The sequence below is a fragment of the Microcebus murinus genome, chromosome 14 (genome assembly GCF_040939455.1).
Source record: "Microcebus murinus isolate Inina chromosome 14, M.murinus_Inina_mat1.0, whole genome shotgun sequence".
NCBI lineage: Eukaryota > Metazoa > Chordata > Mammalia > Primates > Cheirogaleidae > Microcebus > Microcebus murinus.
This window is the reverse complement of record NC_134117.1, coordinates 75,733,471-75,754,255: the sequence shown is the minus strand read 5'-3', so window position 1 is coordinate 75,754,255 and position 20,785 is coordinate 75,733,471. Positions and strand designations below refer to the sequence as shown.

Genomic DNA, 20,785 nt, shown 5'->3' with positions numbered 1-20,785 from the left:
ACGTGAGTGGACACAGCCTCGGCCATGGGGGCTCACGCTCAGGCTCAGGAAACGTGAGGGGGCTTCCTAGGGAAGGGACCTGTGTGCTGGGCCAGGGAAGGTGGTTAAAGGTGGGCAGAAGGGAAGTGTGAACAGTGGTCCTGACAGCACGAGCCGCCCGAACACAAGCAAAGGCAGAGAAGCAGCAGGTCAGCCCGAGGAAAGCCCAGGACAGCTGAAAAGTCAGTGATGGTGGCAGCTTGGCAGGTGCCCCTGCTACTCAAGACCGGGGGCTCCTCGGTGGGGAGGGTAAGTGGGTTAATCAGCTCTGGGAGGCGCAGCCTGGAGGAGGAGCACAGAGGCGGGAGCCAGCTTGCTCCAGCATGAGAGAAAGGGGTGCAGCCAGGGCAGGGGCAGTGGGCTGGATACCCCGCAGCTGGACCTGCGGAGACCCCATAAAAGGAAGACTCTGGGACCTTTCAATGAAAGGGGAGGCAGGAGTGCTGCAGCAGAGACAGGGGCTGCCTCCAAGGTCCGGGCCATCTGTGCTGGGCATGGGCTGGCCCGATGCATGTGCCCCCAACATGTCCACACGCCACCGTCCCACCCCGTCAGCTCGGCCCCAGCAGAATGGAGAGCAGCCCTGTTAACCTCTTTAGCCCTATCTGTGATCAGAGAGGGTGGGGCTGAGGCCAGAGCAGAGCCCACCAAGCGCCCGGCAGCCCTCACCACACAGGTGGGAAGTGCTCATAGGCAGACACAGAGGAGAGCCCAGTATTGCCAGCCCAAAGAAGGGCCTAGAATGCCACATGGGAAGTCATCCGGGGCCCTCTAATTCTGTGTCCTAGTCAGCGTTCCCTCCTCAGTTCAGTCTTTTGACTAATGTGCTCATTGCTAATAATTTCAAAGAAGAGCCGGAGAACACAGGCAAAGGCTCTACAGCAGTATGCAGACGCCAGGCCCCTCAGGGCGCACCTGCCACGTGCTGCAATCCCAAACAGCGTCTCAGACACTTTCTGCCCGGTGCCTGCCTCTGCCTGTGTGGAATTAATTCCCCACCTGGCTCCAGGAACTTGGGGCTGCCCGCCCCTCCTGCTGGCCGAGGGAGCCTGGGTCTGGCCGCGCTCAGGTGTCGGGCGTGGGCTGCCCTCTCAGAGACGCCTCTTTCTGCCCCCACTGTGGGCGCAGGACAGGCATGTTCCAGGTGCCGTGAGGCTGGGGCTGAGCATCCGAGGCCTATCTGAGAAGTGCAAGGCGCCGGCTCTTTACCAAGAGCTTTCCCAGGGACTGCCCACCTGGTCCTCCGCGGCCTCCTGTACTGCACGGTCACCCCAGACATAGCAGTGGCTTCCTAATGCTGCCGGTGCTCCCTGGCCTCCCCTACCCTCTCCCTTCAGCCCAGACACAGCAGCTGGAGCCGTCCGTGAGGCTGATGCCAGGCTGTAGCACCCTTATTCACATGCAGCGGTGTCCTTCCACGACCCGCAGAGGGAGACTGGTGTCCGCGCTGAGGTCCAGTGACCTCCTCTTACATGGGCCAGTCATGCGGGCCCCTTGCTGCTCCCCGAGCACGCCAGCACACTCTCATCAGGGCTTTGCAATTTGCACGTGCTGCCCAATCTGCCCGGAATGTACACCCCCAACGTCCCTTCTTAGGGAAGACGCTCCTGACCACTCTGCCTATAGCAGCAGCCTGTCACCCTGTCCCTCCGCACTGCTGTACTTTTTTTGCAGCTATCATCAGCACCTGCAATCACAGCACCTCTCCATCGACGGCCTGGTCCTCCCCCTCACTGGAACGTGAGCTCAGGGGCCCGCCTCTGTTCACCGCTGTGTTTGCTGTGCCGAGAGCAGTCAATGGCACGCAGTAGCACGACACATCTGGTGAACAAGTAAACAAATTCTCCTTTGAAAGCACCACATCTGGGGTGTAGCAAGACCAGGATCAGACCCCCATGGGCTGCCCTTGGTCCCTGTCAGAAGTAGGCATGCCTTGCCTTGGAGCAGGCCCAGGCAGCCCAGCCTCTGCCAACTCCGGGCTGGGGCCCTATATGGCTGGTGCCTCATCAAGGTCAGGGCTGTGCAAGCATCAGCAAAAGCCAGAGTGTCCAGCCGCTGGGGTGTTAGTTCCAGGCAGTGGCGGCAGACCCTGGGGCTGCCAGTGGGGGCCCAGTGGAGCCCCCTGCATCTCCCAGTGTCCCGAGGTGGCCAGGAGGGATGCCGGCCCTCCCTCGGCCCGCAGCATAAACATTTCCGAGCCTTCCACAGCACAGACACATGTTCCAGGCTGGCAGCTGGGCCAGGCCCCGCCCACCAATCTGTTTTCCTCAGAGAGCCTTCCTGAACATTGCTATTTTTAGCTGTCGTGTCAGTAATTGACGGCTGCTGGAAAGGTATAAAAGCAGCCGCCAGGCCTCGAGGCTTGCCAGACAGCTCAGGGAAGAGCCTTCCACTGTGGACCTCGGGCCCGGCACATCGTCCCCTCGTCCTCCTGCCAGTGATCCCACACCGGACACGGGGCTCCAGCTGCCAGACCCCACCCGCCTCCCGAGAGCTTCCCAGGGGCTTCCTGTGGACTGAACTGCTCCTGCTTGTCCAGCCCCACCATCCCCAGGCCCCTGAGCCACAGGTAAGAGAGAGCAGCTGCCTCTGGTTTGAGAGAAAACAAGGGCTTTGTCAAGCTTTGAGGGCTATTCCCAGCTTGGACTGGCACGACCCCGCCACAGGTGAGAGACCAGGGCGACGCGGTCCTGGAGGGCTCGTGTTTACAAAGGGGCCGAGGTGTTATTTCCTGTGGTTCCCACAGCAGCCCCGTCAGGCAGGTGTTTGCCACCGTGTTATGGATGGGGACTCGGCGGCTTGGAGAGGTGGCCTTGCCAAAGGTCTCAGGGTCAGTACATGGCAGATCCTGTGTTTCAACCCAGGTTTCCTCTGACCCTGCGTTTGTTAGGTTGGGTTCTCTTATTTGTGCAAACTCTGAAACAACAGTAATAATAAAGTCTTAAGCCCGTGGGTTTTAATGTCAGCAGGAAGGAAGAACCCAGGAGTCCGAGCCCCGGTCTCAGCTCAGGAGACCTCATGCTGCTCTCAGAGCACCTAGTTCCTACAGGAAGCCCCAAATGAGGGAGGTGACACCACAGGGAGTGTCAGGATGGCATGGCAGGCTCTCACCACCTGTCCTCTGTTAACCGACAGGTGGTGATGAGGTCCCGGCTTCTGCTTTCTGTGGCCCATCTGCCCACAATTCGGGAGACCACGGAGGAGATGCTGCCTGGGGGGCCAGGGCAGGAGCCCCCAGCCTCGCCCAGCCTAGATGACTACGTGAGGTCCATCTGTCAGCTTGCACAGCCCACCTCTGTATTGGACGAGGCCACAGCCCTGGGCCGACCCTGGCCACCCCACCAGCTGGCCCAGGTCTGCGAGAAGAGCTCCCCCGCCCCAGCCCTACAGGACATCACTGCCCGTTTCAGTGGCCAGCAGCCCACACTGCCAGAAGCCAACACTGTTGACCCCCTGGACTGGCTCTTTGGGGAGTCCCAGGAAAAGCTGCCAAGTCGGAGGGATCTGCCGAGGAGGACTGGCCCCTGGGATCTGCACAGACAGATGGACGGTGGCAAGGCCAGGGGGGTGCCCAGAGGGCGGCTCTGTGAAGCCAGGGTGCCTGGGCAGTCTCTGGCACAACCACCACGGGACGGGCACCAGAGCTCCAACCCGAGAAGCCAGACTTCTGGGCAGCCTGGCCAGGCCGTGGCCTCCCCCCGCCCAAGCAGTGTCCTTAGAACTCTCTACTCTCTACTCCCGGTGATCCATGAACTCTGACCCCACCCCAATAAAGCCTCCTGTAAAGAGCACTCTGGGTCCGCGTCTCCTCCCTTGCCCTCCCCACTGTGGACACTGTCCCTGGCGGGTCTCTGGAAGGGAAACGCAGGCTGCAGGCTGTCTACGTGGGCAATTCATAGTGAGACCCCCCTGTGCACAGCAGCGGCAGCCTACCTCTCATGAGGGGACGTTACTGCACATTGCTCTGCCCCTTACTGGCTTTTCACTTTGAGGAACTTTATTAATGTCTGTTCCTCAGCTTTCTCGTGGGGAGAATGGGGTGATTGCTGGGACCTGCCCCGCAGGCCATTCTGCTGAGTAAAGGCATGCTATCCGCCCATACGCTGAGTAGCTCTTGGTCACAGGTGGGGAGAGCAGCGGTAAGGGTGTGGGGCATGGGGGTCCCAGGGTCCCAGACCCCCAGGTAGTTTCAGAGCAAGGCCCTGGGCACTCCCAAGTCAACCTCTTGGCCCCCACCCTCAAAGCCCATGTTCTGTGAGGCCCCAGAGAAAACGTGGAGTCCTTGGGGACCTGTCATCTGGGTACACCCAGGACACCTTGCTGGCTCCAACTCACAAGTCCTGTGGTGGCACTGGGAGAGTTCCCTATGCTAAGGGCCAAGACAGAGCCTGCACCACTCAGCCCACAGGGTGCCAAGTGCCTGGACTGCTGGCACGGTCCCCACTCCCCTTACCCCTATCACTGCCTCCACCGGGGGCCTCACTGCAAGGTCAGGCTCCCACCTGAGAGTGAAAAGCGGAGCACTGCCCAGCTGCTCTGCATCGGGCAAGTCCAGATGTCTCCAGGCCCCGGACAGCCCTAGGTCCCCTGCAGCCTGGACAACCCCAGTTTCTGGAGATGTCTGGCAAGCAAGGGGGTGAAGGTGGGGAACAGGAGGATTTCCTTCCTCAGAGAGGTAGGGGTGGCCGCATTGGGCCAGGCTGGGGCTGTCTGACCCTGCTAAGGCTGGAAGGGACAGAGAGAGGAGGACAGAGCTGTGGGCCATCGGTCTGCTGAGTCTCCTCCTCCTCCTTGCTCTGTGAACTATTGATCTATTTTCTTTCTTTTTTGTGTGGTTATTTTTAATTGCTTTGGACTTGTTCAATGTTTATCTGTCCTCTGTCATGTGTGTTTTCTCGGGAGATGGAATATGAATTGCACATTAGAAAGAAAAAGTTTCAGACAAGCAATTTACTCAGTTTTCTTATCTATAAAATGGAGACGCCACCACCATCCATCGCACCCTCCAGGGGCTGGGGAAACTGTACAGGTGAACTTGGAGACCCGGCCATGAGTGCTGTACACAAATGTTTGCATCTACCACAGCCGCTGGTCTCTTTGGTGGCCTCAAACCTGACCTTCCCCAGCAAATACACGTGAGGCAGCCTTTAGCCAGACCTTCCCCAGGAGCGAGGGGTGGGCGGATGGGCCACGTGGTGCCTGGCTGGGGCCTGGACGGCCAGGCTTGCTGGGCCCAGCGTCCCTGCCAAGCAGCAAGAAACAGCGTGAAGCCTTTCTCCTCTGGCAGCCTAGGTGACAGGATGGCATTAGTGGACTCCCCCACATCCCACCCCCTGAGTCACACTGTCACACTGCTGCGCCTGGGGAGGTCAGGCAAGGTGCTGGGCTTCCCTGCTAATATCCTCTCCTCTCCTGCGAAAGTCTGCGGTACCTTCGGCAGGTGCCTTCGGCAGGTGCCGGCCCCCACCCCCAGCTGAATAAAGGCTCGGAGGAGGGGCCTCTGGCCGCGACTCAGGCTCCTGAGGACAGGACAGCCTGGCAGAGTTGCTTTCTCCCCACAATAAGTCCTCCTGGTGGGGGCCCCGATGGAGCATCATCACAGTCCCCCCACTCTTGGCTGCAGTGTGGGATGGGGGATGGGCTGCGGGAATGGGGTGGTGGGGCGGGGCTACACCAAGCCCCGCCCAGAGGGGCAGGCTGGGAAGCACAGATGTCCTTGGGGCCGACCCTTCACTCCAGGGGCCAGTGGTCTGCCAGGTCTTAGGAGAGCGGACAGGGCAACGCTCTGGGGAAGGATCCCGGCCTTCTGCAACCGCACCCGGGAGAGACACGGCCCGCCAGGGAAGCGCCCCGCGGCGCTCGCGTGGCTCAGCGTCGGGACTGAGGGCGGGCCGCGTGTGGTTGCGCTCACGGCCACCAGGGGAGCTCCCGAGCCCGGCCGTGCGGCAGGTGCGCGCAGGCCCAGGCGGCTCCCGCTGCCCTGGCTCACAAAGTCAGTCTGGAGTGATAGGTTCCAGGTGGTCCTTTTTTCTTTTAAGATACCAACCAGCCTGGTTAAGACCCTTTGCCATCTTCAAAAGGCAGACTGCACCCGGCTGCTCATCTCTTCGTTGTAAATTAGCAAAATTATCCCAAAGACAAGGTTTGCAATAAATCAGCTGGCGCCTCAGCCAACTGAGGGGTGAGTCCTCCGCCAGCGCTCAGGAAGCTGGGAAAAGGTTCACAGGGAAACACCTGCCCCTGCCCACACGCTACGGACGCTGGATGTGGCCGTGGAGGGGAAGCTGCCCCCAAACTGCAGTGCTCTGGCTGAAGTTTCTGCGGGGAGGCAACAGGGAGGGGGCTCTCTTCCAGGGCCCCAGTGGCTCTGTGAGGGCACACTGGGTGGAGAGTCCCTCACAAGCCTCAGGGCTTGTGACCTTAGCTTGGGGAACCAAGGGTGACAAACAGCTCCTCTATTAAGTGATACTCAATTGAGAGCCCAAGAGACCTCCAAAGCTTCATGCTGGAAATGGTATTGCCGTATTATAAGTGACTACTCAGACCTTGGAGCCATGCTGGCATCTTTCATTTATTGCAATGAATGTGACCTTGGACTAGAGACTTAAACTCCAAATGCCTCGCTCTCTTTGCCTGAAGAATGATCATTCCTACATTTCAAACTTCTTAAATAGAGGAGACAAAGTACCTGATGCATTGGAGGTTTCTTGGGGAAGGTCAGTTCCTTTTGTCTACCCAGCCCTTGGGCTTGCAGTGTCCAAGGAAAGGCCAGCCTGGCATGGCCCTGTCCTGCAGCAAGTGCCTGGCCCTGGGAAGTGCCCAGAGGCCCAGGAGGCCCTGGGTCTGCAATTTTCATGATGGGTGATAGGTAGGTCATGGGGCCTCAGTGAGACTGGGAGACCCGAAGGAGTGTGGTGTCCCAGGAGCCAGCTGTGCTACCAGTATCAGAACTCTGCTTCCCCGGCCTGCAGCCTGTCTTTACAGCGCTGTCACCCCAAAAAGTCTTTCCCTTCCTCAGGCTGGCACCCCCATGGCTGTCAGGGCTGCAGAAGTTTCCTGAAAGGTACTTTCTGGCTCGGTGGGGGTCAGGTCATGTCCTCACACACTTTAGGAGCAGGAACATGAAAATCCCCCTGTGGGTAGCTTCCTGCCATTGTGGGCTGTCAGGAGCGCCTCTGCCTGGCTTTGGAGTCCCCACTTCTGTTCGTGGGCTGTCCAGCACCAGGGACACAGGCCCAGGCTCCAGCTTCCCGCCCACACAGCCCTTGCTACAGAGGGGATTATCTTGGGGAATCCAAGTGCCAAGAGCAAGCTGACTGTCTTACTGACAGTTTTCAGGCTTGACCTTTGGCCAGATGCCCTGTAGGGCTGGTTAAAACACAGACAGTGGGGGCCTCAGAGTTTCTGATTCCGCAGGCCTGGGGGGAGGGTGGGGAGCAGTGGAAAGAATTTGCATTTCTAACCAGCTCCCTGGTGGTGTTGGTGCAGGGACCGAACACAGAACTGTCAGGGCCTTGGATCAATCCCCGAATGACTGGAGCCTGAAGAGCAGCAGCCCACCAGAAGAGCCTCCTCAGACCCTCAGCAGTGAGGACTGAACTCTGATTTTTTTCCTTTTGCTAAAAACTCCTTCCTAAGGAGGCCTACTGGGTCAGGCAGACAAAGGGTAAATTCCCACTAAGCGGCTTTTGTTAACCAAATGAAGCAGTGGTTTACTTCCCAACCTGATTCTGGTATGGCTTTAACATCACCTAAAAGATAAGAAGCCCCTGTCTTAACTCAAGCATCCTAGCAGATGCCTATCATAAATTTAAAATGTCTTAACTCAAGCATCATAGCAGATGCCTACTCTTAAATTTAAAGCATCTTAAAACATCCTAGCAGGCGCCTATTGTAAATTTAAAATGTCCTCCTGTCTGGACCTCCCAGAGTGCTCACACTCTTATCTTAAAATAAGCATATCCTTTCTGGTCTCCTAGATAAAGTCTAACTCTCTCAGCCAATTGCCAGCCAAAGAATCTTTAAACCCACCTATAACTTGTAAGCTCCTCCCACCCACTTTGAGATGTCCCACCTTTTTGGGACAAACCAATGTATGCCTCTCATGTATTGATTTGTGACTTTGCCTGTAACCCTCCTCTCTATGAAAATGTATAAAACTGAACTGTAACCCAGCCACAGCGAGCCTACTGCTCAAAGCTTCTTGAGAGTGGCTCCGGGTCATGGTCCTCAAATTTGGCTCAGAATAAACTTCTTTCAAATATTTCAGGGCTTGGATTTTTTCCATCCATAGCAGCACAGACCAAAACCCCTGTGGCCCTATCTGCCATTCCCTCTGTCCCTCTCCCTGCTGCCCAGCACACCAGAGCTCAGGACTCAGGACTCATCCTGTCTCCGCCCAGGCCCGTACCTGCCCGTCATCCAACAACTATGCACTGGGCCCTGCACTGTGCCTGGCCTGGGAATACAGAACAGGCTAGGTCTTACGTATGCCTCAAGTAAGAAAAGAGCAGAACCAAGTTGCAAGGTGGAGGGTGGGCTGGGGACAGGCAGGCTAAGCAGGTGTCAGAGAAGGCCATTCCAGCACAGGGCAGAGTGGAAGTGAAGAAGAAGGAGGCAGTGAGGCAGCCAGATGGGGAGGGGAGCAAATTGTCAGGCCCCTGTGTGGTGGGCAGGTGAAGGGAAAGCAGGCTGTTGGGTTTGTGCCATCCCAGGTTGTCACAGGCTGCCTCAGCATGGCCTGGACTGGGAGCCAGAAGCTTCCCTTCCATCCAGACACATATAACCAGACCTCCCGAATGGTTTGACATCTGGCCCAGCTGAGGTGTGCTACAGGTGGCTGAGGCTGCAGTCCTGAGGCCATCTGGCAGGTGGATTCCAGCCAGCCCCTCACCTTGCTACTGACTGGCCACCCCTAGCTGCCCAGAGCTGCCTCTGGGCTGGATGTCCGGGCTAGCTCTCTGGTCTCGTAACTGTAGAGGGATGTGTGGCTGGATGAGTAACTACAGAGGGAAGGCTAGTGAGCCAGTGGTCCCTGCCCTGATGAGGTCTGTGGGCTTCCTGGGGCTTGTGCTGCCCATTCTCGCACTCAGCAACAGAAGGAGAATGCAGACTCCGAGTCCACCAGCCCTGGTCAGACACTGATAGATGGAGGAGGTACAGAACTGACCTTATCCCCCACATAAAGCTTCCCCATGACAAGACTGGCCATTAGGTTGTACAAATACATTGAACTAGACCAAGATGGGCGCACAGAGCCCTGACCAAGGTCTCATGGGAAACACCTGGAGGCTCTGGATGGTGGCAAGGCCAGGGCTCTGCTTGGCCTGCCCGGCACGTGGCTCCCTGAGCCGGGTCCCTGCTGGACGCACCCAGGAGCCCAGGTGGTGCCCACAGGCTGTGTTTGCTGAGCTCACATGGTGTTTCAAGATTTGGGAAATGCCTCATGAAATGCCAGATCTCTAATTTTTTCTTGCTGTACCAGGCCCGCATTCCTGCACAGCAGTGATGGGTTTGATCTGATGCGCGGCTGCCACCTTCAATGGGGACCACTCCCCATACACGCCCTGCCTGGCCTTTCAGCATCTGAGCTTGTAACCTTGCAGCTCCACATGCAGATGAGAGCATTGAGGACCAGGGGACACAGGTGAGACCATCCAGGGATGGCTGGGCTAGTGGGGAGCAGAAAGGGACTGACCTTTCCCCTTCCCCTCTGCAGAGTGCTGTGAGGGGCAGAGAGGATGAGAGCCAAGGGAGACCATATAATTTATTCTCTAAACTGGGTCACTGCTAAGAGTGAAGGGGATAGTCTAATAATTACCCTGAAACAGATGTAAGCCAGGACTGTCTTCAGCAAAGTGGGATAAATGGTGGCCCAACGAGCAAGGAAGAACAACAGGCCTCACCTCTCTGTGTCTCAGCTGAAAGCTGGTGCCTTCATGGTAGCAGTTGTAGGTTTTCAGCAGGCTCAAGAGCTCCGACCTAAAAAGGTAAAAACACACATACTCTTGGAGCATGGCTTTGGACAAGGCCTTTGGCTTCCCTGGCCTTGGTCTCTTCATTTGTAAAAGGAGCACAATAGCACAGGTCTTGCCAGCCACACACGATCAGTGGAGAGACCAGACTGGCCAGCCTGACACACGCCCTTTGTCTTCCAGAGGGCTTTGCATCTGGGCCCTGATTGGAGGCATGGAGGTAGGGCTGAGAAGGAAGTGAGACTTCTGGGACAGGCCACGTGACATCTGGGACATGGAGGGTGTTGGCACACTTTCACTCTTACAGGTGGGAGTCCCTGACAACTTCCCTGCCCTTTACCTCTGAGTCACACGCTCAGAGTAAATCCCCTGGGCTTGGATTGCTGGCATTTGAAAGACTTGATTTTCCCAACATTACTTCCTCCAAGGGCCTGGAGTGGCTGCCTCTCCCCATCCTGACTTCCAGCGGCATAGTCAAGGGATGAAGGTGTCCCTCCTGAGAGCACGACCCCAAAGGCTGTAGGGATCAGGATCCAGATACTTTCTCTCAGCCTAAAGGGACAGCCGCAGTGCCCTGGCCAGTGCGAGGGAGAGAGGAGGCCAGGACAGCCCCTGCACCCGGGCTGGGCTCTGCAGAGCAACAGATGTGAGGTGTGAGCCACTCATGGAATTGTCAATCTTCTAGTACATGTTAAAAGGGAAAATGAAACATGTGAAATTAGTATTATATATTTTATTGAACTCAATACATGTAAATTACTATCCTGTCAACATGCGATCAATATAAAAATTACAATATTAATGAGATCTTGTTCATTCTTTAATTTCATACAAAGCCTTTGCCATCCGGAGCAGCTTTTCTGTGAACCACAACTCCTAGCCATGGCTGTGTGTGGCTCGTGGCTCCCCTACTGGACAGCTCAAAAAAAGAAGTACCCCATCACTGTCCCCCAGGGCATACCATCAGTGAAAAAGCACCTAGAACCCCTCTACCCAAAGGCTGCCAGGGTGGGGGAGTGGCCACAAGGAGGTGGCAGGTGTGAACACCCCCAGCCCCGCACACCAAGGCTTACCTCTGAATGGATTTGCTGTCACTGATGGGCACCTGAGAACTAGATAGACAATCTTCCTTCATCTTCTCTTCCTCTTGTCTGCAGACATGGAAGTTACTTGCTGGGAAGACAAGGAAGGGCGCACAGACAGGTGAGCAGGGAATAGTGCGTCCAGTGCAGCACCCAGCACCCAGCACCTGCAGCCCCCCGCACAGAGGCCATCGGCCTCTGCATCATACCCAACTGGACACAGGGTGGCCACAGCTAAAGGGCCCCACACCCCCACGGCTACCTGTCATCCAGACTCCCCTTGGTTGGGCAAGGTCAGAACTGCTGAGCCAGTGATACTGGTCTTATCAGCCCCCAACCCTGGGAGACTCTCCATACTCCCCAGAAGTCAAAATCAATCCCCTAAATGTCTCAGACCACGGGCTCTCTTCCCTTGGCTAGGACACCACCTTGAATAATGGTGTCTGCCTCAGCTGTTCCTCCAGTCCTGGGAAGCTGCCCTGGGCCTCTCTCTTCCCTTCCTGCTGGGTGGTGGAGTCAGCGCACCTGGGCCAGCTCTCTCAGTGGGAGGTTAGAGTACCGGCTTCACTAGATGCTGGAGACGTGGGCATTTCCTATGAATTAATAGTCCTTACAACAACATTGTGAGGTAGGTGTCATCTTATTCCCATTTTATGGATGAGAAAACAGGGACAGAGGTCAAGCACTTTGCCCAAGATTACTCAGTGAGTAAGTTGCAAAGCCAAAGGTGGAGCACAAGCACTTGAACCCCCGATTCTGGTCTCCTGCCCCTTCTCTGCATTGATCTCAGGCAGTGACTTACACCGCAGCCTTCCTCGCCTCATCTGCATGGGTAATCTCTAGCTGACAGGGTGGCTCACATGAGACTGCCTCTCTTTCCAATCACATAATCGACAGGTTTGAGGAGCCTCCCAACCGCACCAGAGCTTTCTCTACCCTGCTGGCGTCTTCCGCATAGGTTCCTGCTTCTCTCTCTCCCCACATTATGCTTGCTGAGGACTCTCTTATCAAGGCCTCCTACAAGCTGGGCAGTGAGGCAAAGCTTCACACACACACACACACACACACACACACACACACACACACACGTGCACATACATGCACACAGGCAAACACATGCACACACATGTATATGCACACACATGCCCTCCTGTGTTGACCCTGCCTCCACCTCCCATATCCCCAGTTGCAGTTGGGGCCCAAGGGGTCACATAACACTGGGAGGGGACTCAGCCTGAGTGCCCCCTGTGACCTTCCCACCATGGAGGTTGGCTCATCACGTCTTCCTGACGTGTGTGCGCAGTTGTTACTGGGGGCCCAAGGTCAGGCCTAACTCCTGTCATATTTGTCAATGTCCTGCTGGGAGCCCGTCACACAGGGCACTCTGCCCCCTCGGGCACTGGCGCTGCCAGCTCTCTCCCTCCCTGTCGCCCACAGACACGACAGGCCTGCCCGCTGGGCTGCATCGGCCCTGAATGAGCATCTGGCTCCAGAAGCAGGGGAAATTGGCCGGCAGTGAGAAGGGGAGTGCCCTGGGGGAGGTGGGCTTCCCAGTGACCTCGGGGTCACCCTGTAAATTCCTCCCTCTTCCATGCTCTGGGGCGAGTCACGTGGGCGCCCAGAGAGGGGCAACTCCGCCGGCGCCAGGCCCTCCACAGCGATGCAGGGCCGTGGCACGGGGGCCTGGCGCTGGGCCCTCTGGCCGGCTCTTCTCCGGCCAGAGGGCAGCAGGGATTTCAAAATAATGAAGTTTCGGTTCCTCAGCAGGTCAGCTCGCCAGTGGAAAAGTGATCTGCCGGCTCCTCTCGGATGGTTCCTCGTGTACTTGTGAGGCAAAAGCCACCCCAGCCCGCGTTAGCCACGGTGTGCCTGCGGGTCCCTGGCACAGCGACGCCCGCTTTCAGCAAGCTCATTGCGGAAGCGCTGGATTTAGCCCGACATCACAGGAGGCAGGAGGTGGCTTTTCTCTCTCCTTCCTCTTGTCCAGCTTCAACCCCACCCCCGCCCAGCCCCAGCCTTGCCCCGTGCTCACGGCTCCCCTAACAGACTCTGTGCTTTTCCTCCCTCGGGGCTCCCCAGTGCTGCTCTCTGTTCAGAACTGGCCTCACCCTCCTCCAGGAAACTCTTAAACTCTTGCCAGAGAAGCCCCCCGTGTGGGTGTCGGGCAGCTCCTCCTCCTGGCTCCCAGCTGTGCTGGGCCCCACAGGGCCTGCGTCTTCGCCTCCCCCAGGACAGTAACGCCCCTTTCTGCTTCCACACGTGTTTCCGGCACCAAGCGCAAGCCTGGCAAGTCCAAGGAGCTCTGTAAGCGGTTGTTACATTACTGAACGAACACAAGAAGCATCACAGCCTTCTCCAAACGCCCCTCTTTCAGACACGTGCATATACAGCAGGGACAAAAATGTTAAAAGTCTCCAGGGGCCAAGGAAGTGACTCAGCTGAGGGAGACTGGTCACAGAGTCCTTGGAGAGTTGAGGGACACATTCCTCCTCTAGAGGGGCAGCTCTTCTGGTGTTTCATAAGAAGCCAGAAATCTGGATTTTTATGGGCTATCTTTCACTGCTTAAAGTTGAGTGACAGTGGCAGAGACATTTGCTGCCCCTGGAATTACCTTCCAGGGCCTTGCCCAGCCCCCTCTACCAGCTGAGACCATAGGCCTAATTCTGACCAGTGTACCACAAACAAAACGCTGTGGGTCACTTCCAGGCCAGCACATCTAAGAGCCAGTGTGCAACCCTCCAGCCCACCTGTCCCCTGCCATGGTGAACCAGAAAGCCACATGTTCCAATTGGTGCAGCTACTCGATGGTCAGCCTGGCTCCCTGAATGACTCGGCAGACCAGAGTGCCCTGCCAACCCACACTGCACACGGACTGGGAAAGAGACCTCAGCCTCTGCCATGACAAGTCACTGGTGCTTCAGGGACTTGTTACTGCAGCATAACCCAGCTTATTTGCTCATGCAGTGCATAATTCAATGAAAATAACATATATGTTTAGTTTAATATTTTATATTTAAATATATTGAGAAATAAACTGTAGAGAGACCAAACCCACTTGCAAAACAGACACACTTAGTAGGGCTTCGGTGTGCGACTTCTGATTCAAGACATAACTCGGTTTACAATACTTCCATTCTGCCACAGCACGTGGGGAATGAGATCATTTTGCTCTATGGAGTAGGAATATCTATAAGTGGAGTTCCCCATAAATCAAGTAATGGTTACTTATTTTTAAAATTTTTTTTAGAGAAAGGGTCTTGCTCTGTCACCCAAGCTAGATGCAACAGTGTGATCATAGTGCATTGCAGCCTTGAACTCCTGGGCTCAAGTGACCCTTCTGCCTCAGGCTCCCAAGTAGGTGGGACTACAGGCATATGCCACTATGCTTGCTAATTTTGAAAAAAAAAAATTTGTATAGATAGGATCTTGCTATATTGCCTAGGCTGGTCTCAAACTCCTGGCCTCAGGCGATCCTCGTACCTTGGCCTTCCCAAGTGCTAGGATTAGAAGTGTGAGCCCACACGCCTTGGCCATGGTTACTTATTAATATTAATAGAACGTGCTTCCTAAAGAGCTCTGGGCTGTTTCAGTTGCATGCCTTCCGGGCTTAATTTTCCCACCTGTGCAATAAGAATATTGACTTCCAATGGGTTTGAAATCTTCTCAACTGTAGAACCCTTTGTTCAAATGGAAAATTCATGCAAATCAGATTAAAGGAGGTTGCTCTGGTTGGCAGTCAGGTGGGTGGCAGGGAGCCTCATCTGCCAGGGCTCTGGGCTACTATTTGCAAAGCACTGGCCTCCCTCGCCAGCCTTCAGGAGTGCCTTACCCTGAACACCTGCTTATTTAAAGGATGTGACTGATGTGCTGATGTGTCCCAAGCTTCAGGCCAATGGCACTGCTGGGGGAAGCCGCTTAAAGGAGGGAATCAAGAGGAAAGCAAAGGAGAGTCCTGGATTGCAGGTGACAATGTGAAGGGAGGAGTGCTTTGGGGTAGACAGCTAAGCTTGGCAGAGACAGCGGGTGGGGCACACCATCCCATGGGGAGGGCAGGGAGGTCAGGAGCATGGCTGGAGGAGACAATGCAGGACCCACTTCAGCAGAGCGGGGCTCTTCCCACTTGCTGGGCTGGGTCCTGAGGCTTAGAGGGTGGGGACCTCAGCTCCATAGAAAGGCAGTCTCTCTTTTGAGAGAACCACATGTTTCTGTGTCCTCAGATACTCATCAGCTGCAGGGCCCTACACAAGCCACTTGGTGTCTCTGGTTCTCACATCCCTCCGCCCCAGTGGGCAACACCTGGTCTCCCTGAGCTCTGGAGCCTTCAGCTCTGGGGTCACACACAGATTCCATTCCAAATAAGAGCCCCATGCTTTGTCAGGCTTCCATTCATTTTTGTGAATTGTATTCATTCTGATCTCAGTGTCTTGCCGAGTCCTAAAGCAAGCTGCACAGGGACCTAAGGGGCAGCTTAGAGACAGTGGTTACATGACATAGCTCTGGGAGAGAACGCACACACCCCAGCAAGACAATAGCAGGGGCCATCTCTCCATTTGGAGCAATTTCCTGAAACTGCCCCTTGAACACCGGACCTCCTTGTGCATTGGGCTGGGCCTTTGAGAATCTCTAATGGAGAGTTTTTCAGTCATTTATAAACAACACAATCTTATCTTGAAATTAAATCCTAGGCAGCAGCTCAATACACAAATGGATGAAAGTGAGGCTGCCGGGTGGAAGCCGGAGTTGGGAGAGGATGGGCTGGGGCTGGCCTGCCACCTAGGCAGTCTCAAAACCACAGAGTGACAGATGCGGTTGGACAGGCCAGCCGGCCCTCCCTTCCCCCAGCCCTGCTGCTCTGCTCTGGGCAGTCCAGCCTTCTTTGTCTTGGTCTGCTCCCATCCCCCAGCCCCCGGGGCACACAGCTCAGGCCTCCACGATAGCTTCCCAGGCCGGAGCCACTCTGTCCCCAGACAGAGAGCTTGTCTGGAGCCAGGGCCCTTTGTCCCCAGAGGAGGCCCCGGGCGGTGTGCCAGCCACGGCTACCTGTCTCCAGTGAACAAGCAGTGAGTTGTGCTCACTGTCCACTCCAGCAGCTGCTCTGCCAGCCGTGTAGAGACAGCTGGCAGCCAGTGCAACAGCCTGCCGTCACTGTTGGGGACAAAGGCCACCGAGGCCTTGATAACTGCTAGGCGTGGACCACCTTTCCTTTCTGTGGTTGTGGAGCCAGGTATCACAGAAGAAGGTGACTCTGATTCTTGAAGGCACCTCTGGGGTCCAACGCCTTCAGGACAATGGCAGAAGGAGAAAAGGAAGCCTGGCGAAGTTGGCTTTCCCTGGAGACAGCCCACATGCCGCCCACTCTTGGGCCTTGCAGCGTCCTTCCTTGTGTACAAGACGGCGAACGCAGGCGGTGGTGTCCTCACTGGGCGAAATGGAAGGTGAACTGGCATCCACGCTAACATGCTCCCAGCACGTCTGTGAAATCTGACAGCCTGGTTACCTCCCTGCTAACATTTCCTGAAACCGTGACTCTTACTTTCTTATTTTGGCATGCCTTCAATCAAACAGGTAATAAAGTGACCTAGGAAGCAGAAGAAAGGAGGACAGAGGTGTGGGCACAGCCGGGAGCCTCTCAGCCCTGGAGCTGGCGCTGGCGGAGGGCGCAGGTGCAGGCCACGTGCCAGCATGCCTGGGGAGCCTGGGCTCTGCTCTCCAGGAAGCCCATGGCTACAGCTTGCTCATGCCAGAAATGCCAGCCAGAAGTGGCAGCAAGGCGCTGACAACAATGAGCCTTTAGAAGGGCCTTCCCAGCACCTGTTAGCCGGCAAATGGCAGGAGCTTGGCCAGGAAAGAAGCCGCAGTGCCTGCCGGCACCAGATGCCTCAGAGAGGGGGTCTGGCTGGACGTGGGCCACCCCTCGGCAAGGCATTTTTGTGAGACAGCCAGCTGTTCAGTTGTAGATGGCAGGCAGCTGCCACTCAGCCTTCTTCCACACTGCTGTCCTCTCCCTCTGTCCAGTTCCAATGGCCACCCCCTCCCCTCCTCTTCACCCCTACCATAACCCCCTTGGCTCAGCCACATCCATCCCTGCACCAGCCCCAGCCCCAGCCCTGAGGGCTAGAAAGCCCAGGGGGGACTTTGTGACTCTGTGGTTGGTCCAGATGGGGGTGATAAAGGCCTGGGGAGTGCAAGAGAGGTGGGTGCAGAGCTCCCCTCCACCTCCACTCCCTGCTGTGCCCTGGGCCAACCACTACCCCCCCCCACGTGCCTGCCTTTACTGTCTTTCCAAACACAGTCTCCACAGACACAGTCCTGGGCTCCCAATCACAGGTCTCCCTGAGTCCAGCCCTGACACCATTCCCCTCCCTCTGAAGAGCCAGGCCCTAGGATCCATGCAGTTCACAAGCCAGTCTTCCTCTGGAAGCTCCCTGACAGCCCCAGCCTAGGGTCAGCCACCCTGACTCTGGTGGGCGGACTTCTAGTTTCTGCCCTTGTTTAAGGTACAGCAACTCGGGGCAAGAAAGTTGTTTCCAATCCTCCTGCTGCCCTTAACACCTTGACCATGCATTCCCTGACCCCTACCGGGCTCACCTCCTATCTGTGGAAGAGGAGATCCATGGAAACAAGGATTTTCTCAGCTATGTTTTTTTTGTGAAACAGGTGCTCAGAATAGCCACTGGCCAATATCCCGACTGCCTGGGGGGACCAAGGGTGCAGCACAGCGAGGGGCCGCTGCACAGCTGCCCGAGGCACTGCCCATAGCCCACTTGTGCTTCGCTGCCCCAGGCCTGTTCACGCCATGCCAATGCTGGGGGAGGTGTCCTGTGAGATACAGTGGGCCTCAGACTCTATTGGGTCATGGAGCCCTTTGGAGTCTCTTGAAAGCTTAATATACTCTCCCTATGAAAATGCACACACATGTGTGTTCACGTGTGTGCGTACATCTGTACATGCACACGCATATACACACAATTTGCCTACCACTGCAGGAGGATCAGGGAGCTCTTTTCCATGTGTCCCTAGATCCCCAGATCCCAGGTTAAGCATCTCTGCTGAAACGTGTCACGGCAAGAAAGGGAGGCAGAGGACATTGTGGACAGGAGCGTGAATGTGAGTTCTGCTGCGGCATCAACTTGGTATGTGACCTCAGCACGTCGTGCCAGCTCTCAGACCTCGCTTTAACCAGACATGTTGTGGCAACTGGTGCAGAATATCTTCAGGGTTCTTCCCAGCACTGCCACCATGGGGCTGCATGACACCTTGTCCCTCTCCCCAAGGTCAGGCAGGGCAAGAGGAGGGGGTTCAGGACCTCTCCCTCAGCAGCTCATCCTGGGGAAGAAGGTCTGATAGCCAGAAAAGGCAACCCAGGGAACTGCAAGTTCCTCTTTAACAAAAATGAGAAAACTGCAGAAGCTTTGGGAAGTGCAGCCACTTCCTACTTGATTTTAATTTACCTTAAAACAATTTCAAATTTGCAAGGCTCTGGGTTCAAAGCTCTGCTTTGTGATTCCCTGCCTGTGAGACCTTGGGCAAGCCCTTTCCCACTCTGAACCTTAAATAATTACAATCCTTGATGATTTTTGTGAAGGCAAATGAGGATACCTGTAAGGTGGGCCTTGTATGGGCCTCACCTATGGTAAACAAGAGTTCTCTTGCTGTTACAGTTGCCACTGGGAATCAGAGGCTCTGGGGATGGGGAGGTGGGACTCAAAGAGGATGAGAGAACTCCTCCCAGGAGTGGCTAGGAGTAAGGGAATAGGCTGAGTTTATCCCCCAAACCAGGAACCAGGTGCCCAGGTGCCCAGCCCAGAAGGTTTTCTGGAAGATTCCATAGTCTGGGTTTCCCCTCTGAGGCTTTGCATTTGTAGGATTTGAACTTTGACACACATACCTGAGTTCATGTTCTTTGTTATCTGTCACTGTCTAGTTGGCCCTGACCCAGGGGGACCCTGGACCTTAATTCTGTTCTTGACCTCCAGGATCCCCTGGAGACTCCTGGTAGGAGGACAGCCCCATCTCTGGGTTTCAGATGGACCCTGGACTCTGTGGCATCAACCTTACCCTCGCTGTGAAGTCTTGGACCACCAGCATTACACAGAGAACATGACTAGAACTAATGAAGGCAGACTTAACACACACTGACGAATTGCTGAAGCACGCCCATGGCGACTTCCAGCCAGCGATGTGTGGACCTAAGGCTAATCAGTTTCCTTTTCTCTTCACTCCCTTCTCCTCTCTCCCTTCCTCTTCCTCCCCACCCCCTCCTTCCCTGCTCCTCCCCTGGCACTCCAGCCCTGGTGGCAGTAGCCCAGGATCCACACTGAGGAACAGGAGGCAGGAAGATCCCCATTTACCTGTTAGTTCACCAATTCACTTATAGCTTTTTGTTTTTTGGTTTTTCTTCCATGGTATCTGGCAACTAATCCTGATCGACACCCTGGTGCTGTGGGTTGTTAAAATACAGTGAAGCTAGTGAGGGTCTCTTCAGTGAGTTTGGGTTCGAATCCCAGAATCCCAGCCCTTATTTGCTGTGCGACCTTAATTCCTGTGTGAAATGGGGTTGCTCGAGCTCTCCTCACAGTGCTTTCAGAAAGGAGTGGCCCTGGCACTGATCCTGGCGTGAGAGGCCTCCTGCTCACAGCGCTGTGCCAGAGTAATGAAAGCACTGAGGCATCTTTTGGAAGTGGAGAGTCAGGAGCTTGGGAAGAGCAGGGCAGCAGGCAGGCTGAGCTCCAAGTCAGGGGTGAAGTGCAAGAGACCTGGAGGTACAGCAGGCCGTGAGTTCAAATCCTGACTCTACCACTGACTTATCTGGGTAAAGGCAGACAACTCTGTAACTCTTTCGGCCTCAGTTTTCACTTTTGAAAATGGGGATAATGAAAGTACCAATCTCACGGTGCTGTGAGGAGTAAGTGGCAAATTGTGGTAAAGCACAGGGCCTGGCCGGGGCAGACACTCTATAAATAGCCATCCTTAGGAAAGCTTCCCCTGCTAGCATCTTGGCATTCGTCTTCCGTCTGGGAAATCAAGTAGTGCTGCAGGTGCTCAAGGTTCTTTCCCCAACTCCAGGACCAATGCTTCCAGGAGACTAGCTAAAGACGGGTGAATAAAGGTGTAGCCAGTAGCCGTCCTGCCCCTAAATTGCCTTCCCTTCGGAGGAGGTGCCAGGCGCAGCGCCCACTGTCAGCGCAGGGCGCGAGGCCCGCAATGCGCCAGGCTGGCAGATGGAGGGAACCCTGCGCGTGGCGGCCAAAGGGCACTAGTGCCTAGGCTCCCGCGCGCTGCCGCCGGCAGTCCCGGGTCGGAGGGGTGTCTGGGGAGGCCCACGAACTCTCCTGCGCAGGCATCACTCACCGTCCATTCATCGCGCTGTCCGGAAGCCGCTGCGTCCGCCGTGCCCTCGCCTGCACCGAGCTGCTCCCGCAGCGCCTGCTGCCCGCGGCCGCCGCGCTGCGGGTGGGGCCCGCCCCGCCCCCGCCCCCGCCCCGCCCCCCCGTGTGGCCAACGGCGCCGTCCCGTCCTGCCCCGCCCCCGCCCCGCCCCCCCCGTGTGGCCAACGGCGCCGTCCCGTGCTGCCCCGCCCCGGCCCCGCCCCCCGCCCTCACAGCCAATAGCGTGGCCCGGTCCCGAGCCGTCCCGCCCTGGGCTGCGGTGCCCGGCGGCGCGGAGCCGGAGGGGTGGCGGGGGAGGCGT

At 56.3% G+C, this 20,785-nt stretch overlaps 2 protein-coding genes and 1 long non-coding RNA gene across 4 annotated transcripts in view; 2 read left to right on the top strand and 1 right to left on the bottom strand.

Annotated features, from left to right (window-relative positions):
• LOC142875583 (ras association domain-containing protein 4) overlaps positions 1-20,569 on the bottom strand; it is a 34,077-nt gene extending 13,508 nt beyond the window's left edge. The window contains exons 1-3 of one of the 2 annotated variants that reach the window (XM_076010283.1): positions 20,447-20,569; positions 11,087-11,186; positions 9,945-10,020 (exon numbers count right to left, since the gene is read on the bottom strand). In XM_076010283.1, coding sequence (XP_075866398.1) covers positions 9,945-10,020; positions 11,087-11,186; positions 20,447-20,453 — 183 coding nt within the window. In that variant the 5' untranslated portion in view covers positions 20,454-20,569. The remainder of the gene's footprint in view (positions 1-9,944; positions 10,021-11,086; positions 11,187-20,446) is intronic. The other variant, XM_076010282.1, reaches the window with a different exon arrangement.
• LOC105863680 (DEPP autophagy regulator 1) lies at positions 2,383-3,830 on the top strand. Its single transcript, XM_012751094.3, has 2 exons — positions 2,383-2,608; positions 3,175-3,830. Exon 2 carries the CDS (start codon positions 3,181-3,183, stop codon positions 3,796-3,798), a length of 618 nt encoding a protein of 205 aa, XP_012606548.2. The 5' UTR covers positions 2,383-2,608; positions 3,175-3,180; the 3' UTR covers positions 3,799-3,830.
• Positions 12,802-16,780, top strand: LOC142875584 (uncharacterized). The gene is made up of 3 exons (XR_012922919.1): positions 12,802-13,051; positions 14,948-15,058; positions 16,102-16,780. It is a non-coding gene; the product is annotated as an uncharacterized LOC142875584 (long non-coding RNA).
• Positions 20,570-20,785: the final 216 nt, after the last annotated feature.

What these genes read in the sequence shown, in the direction of transcription:
- LOC105863680 (XM_012751094.3), top strand. Translation starts at nt 3,181, where the DNA reads ATGAGGTCCCGGCTTCTGCTTTCTGTGGCCCATCTGCCCACAATTCGG.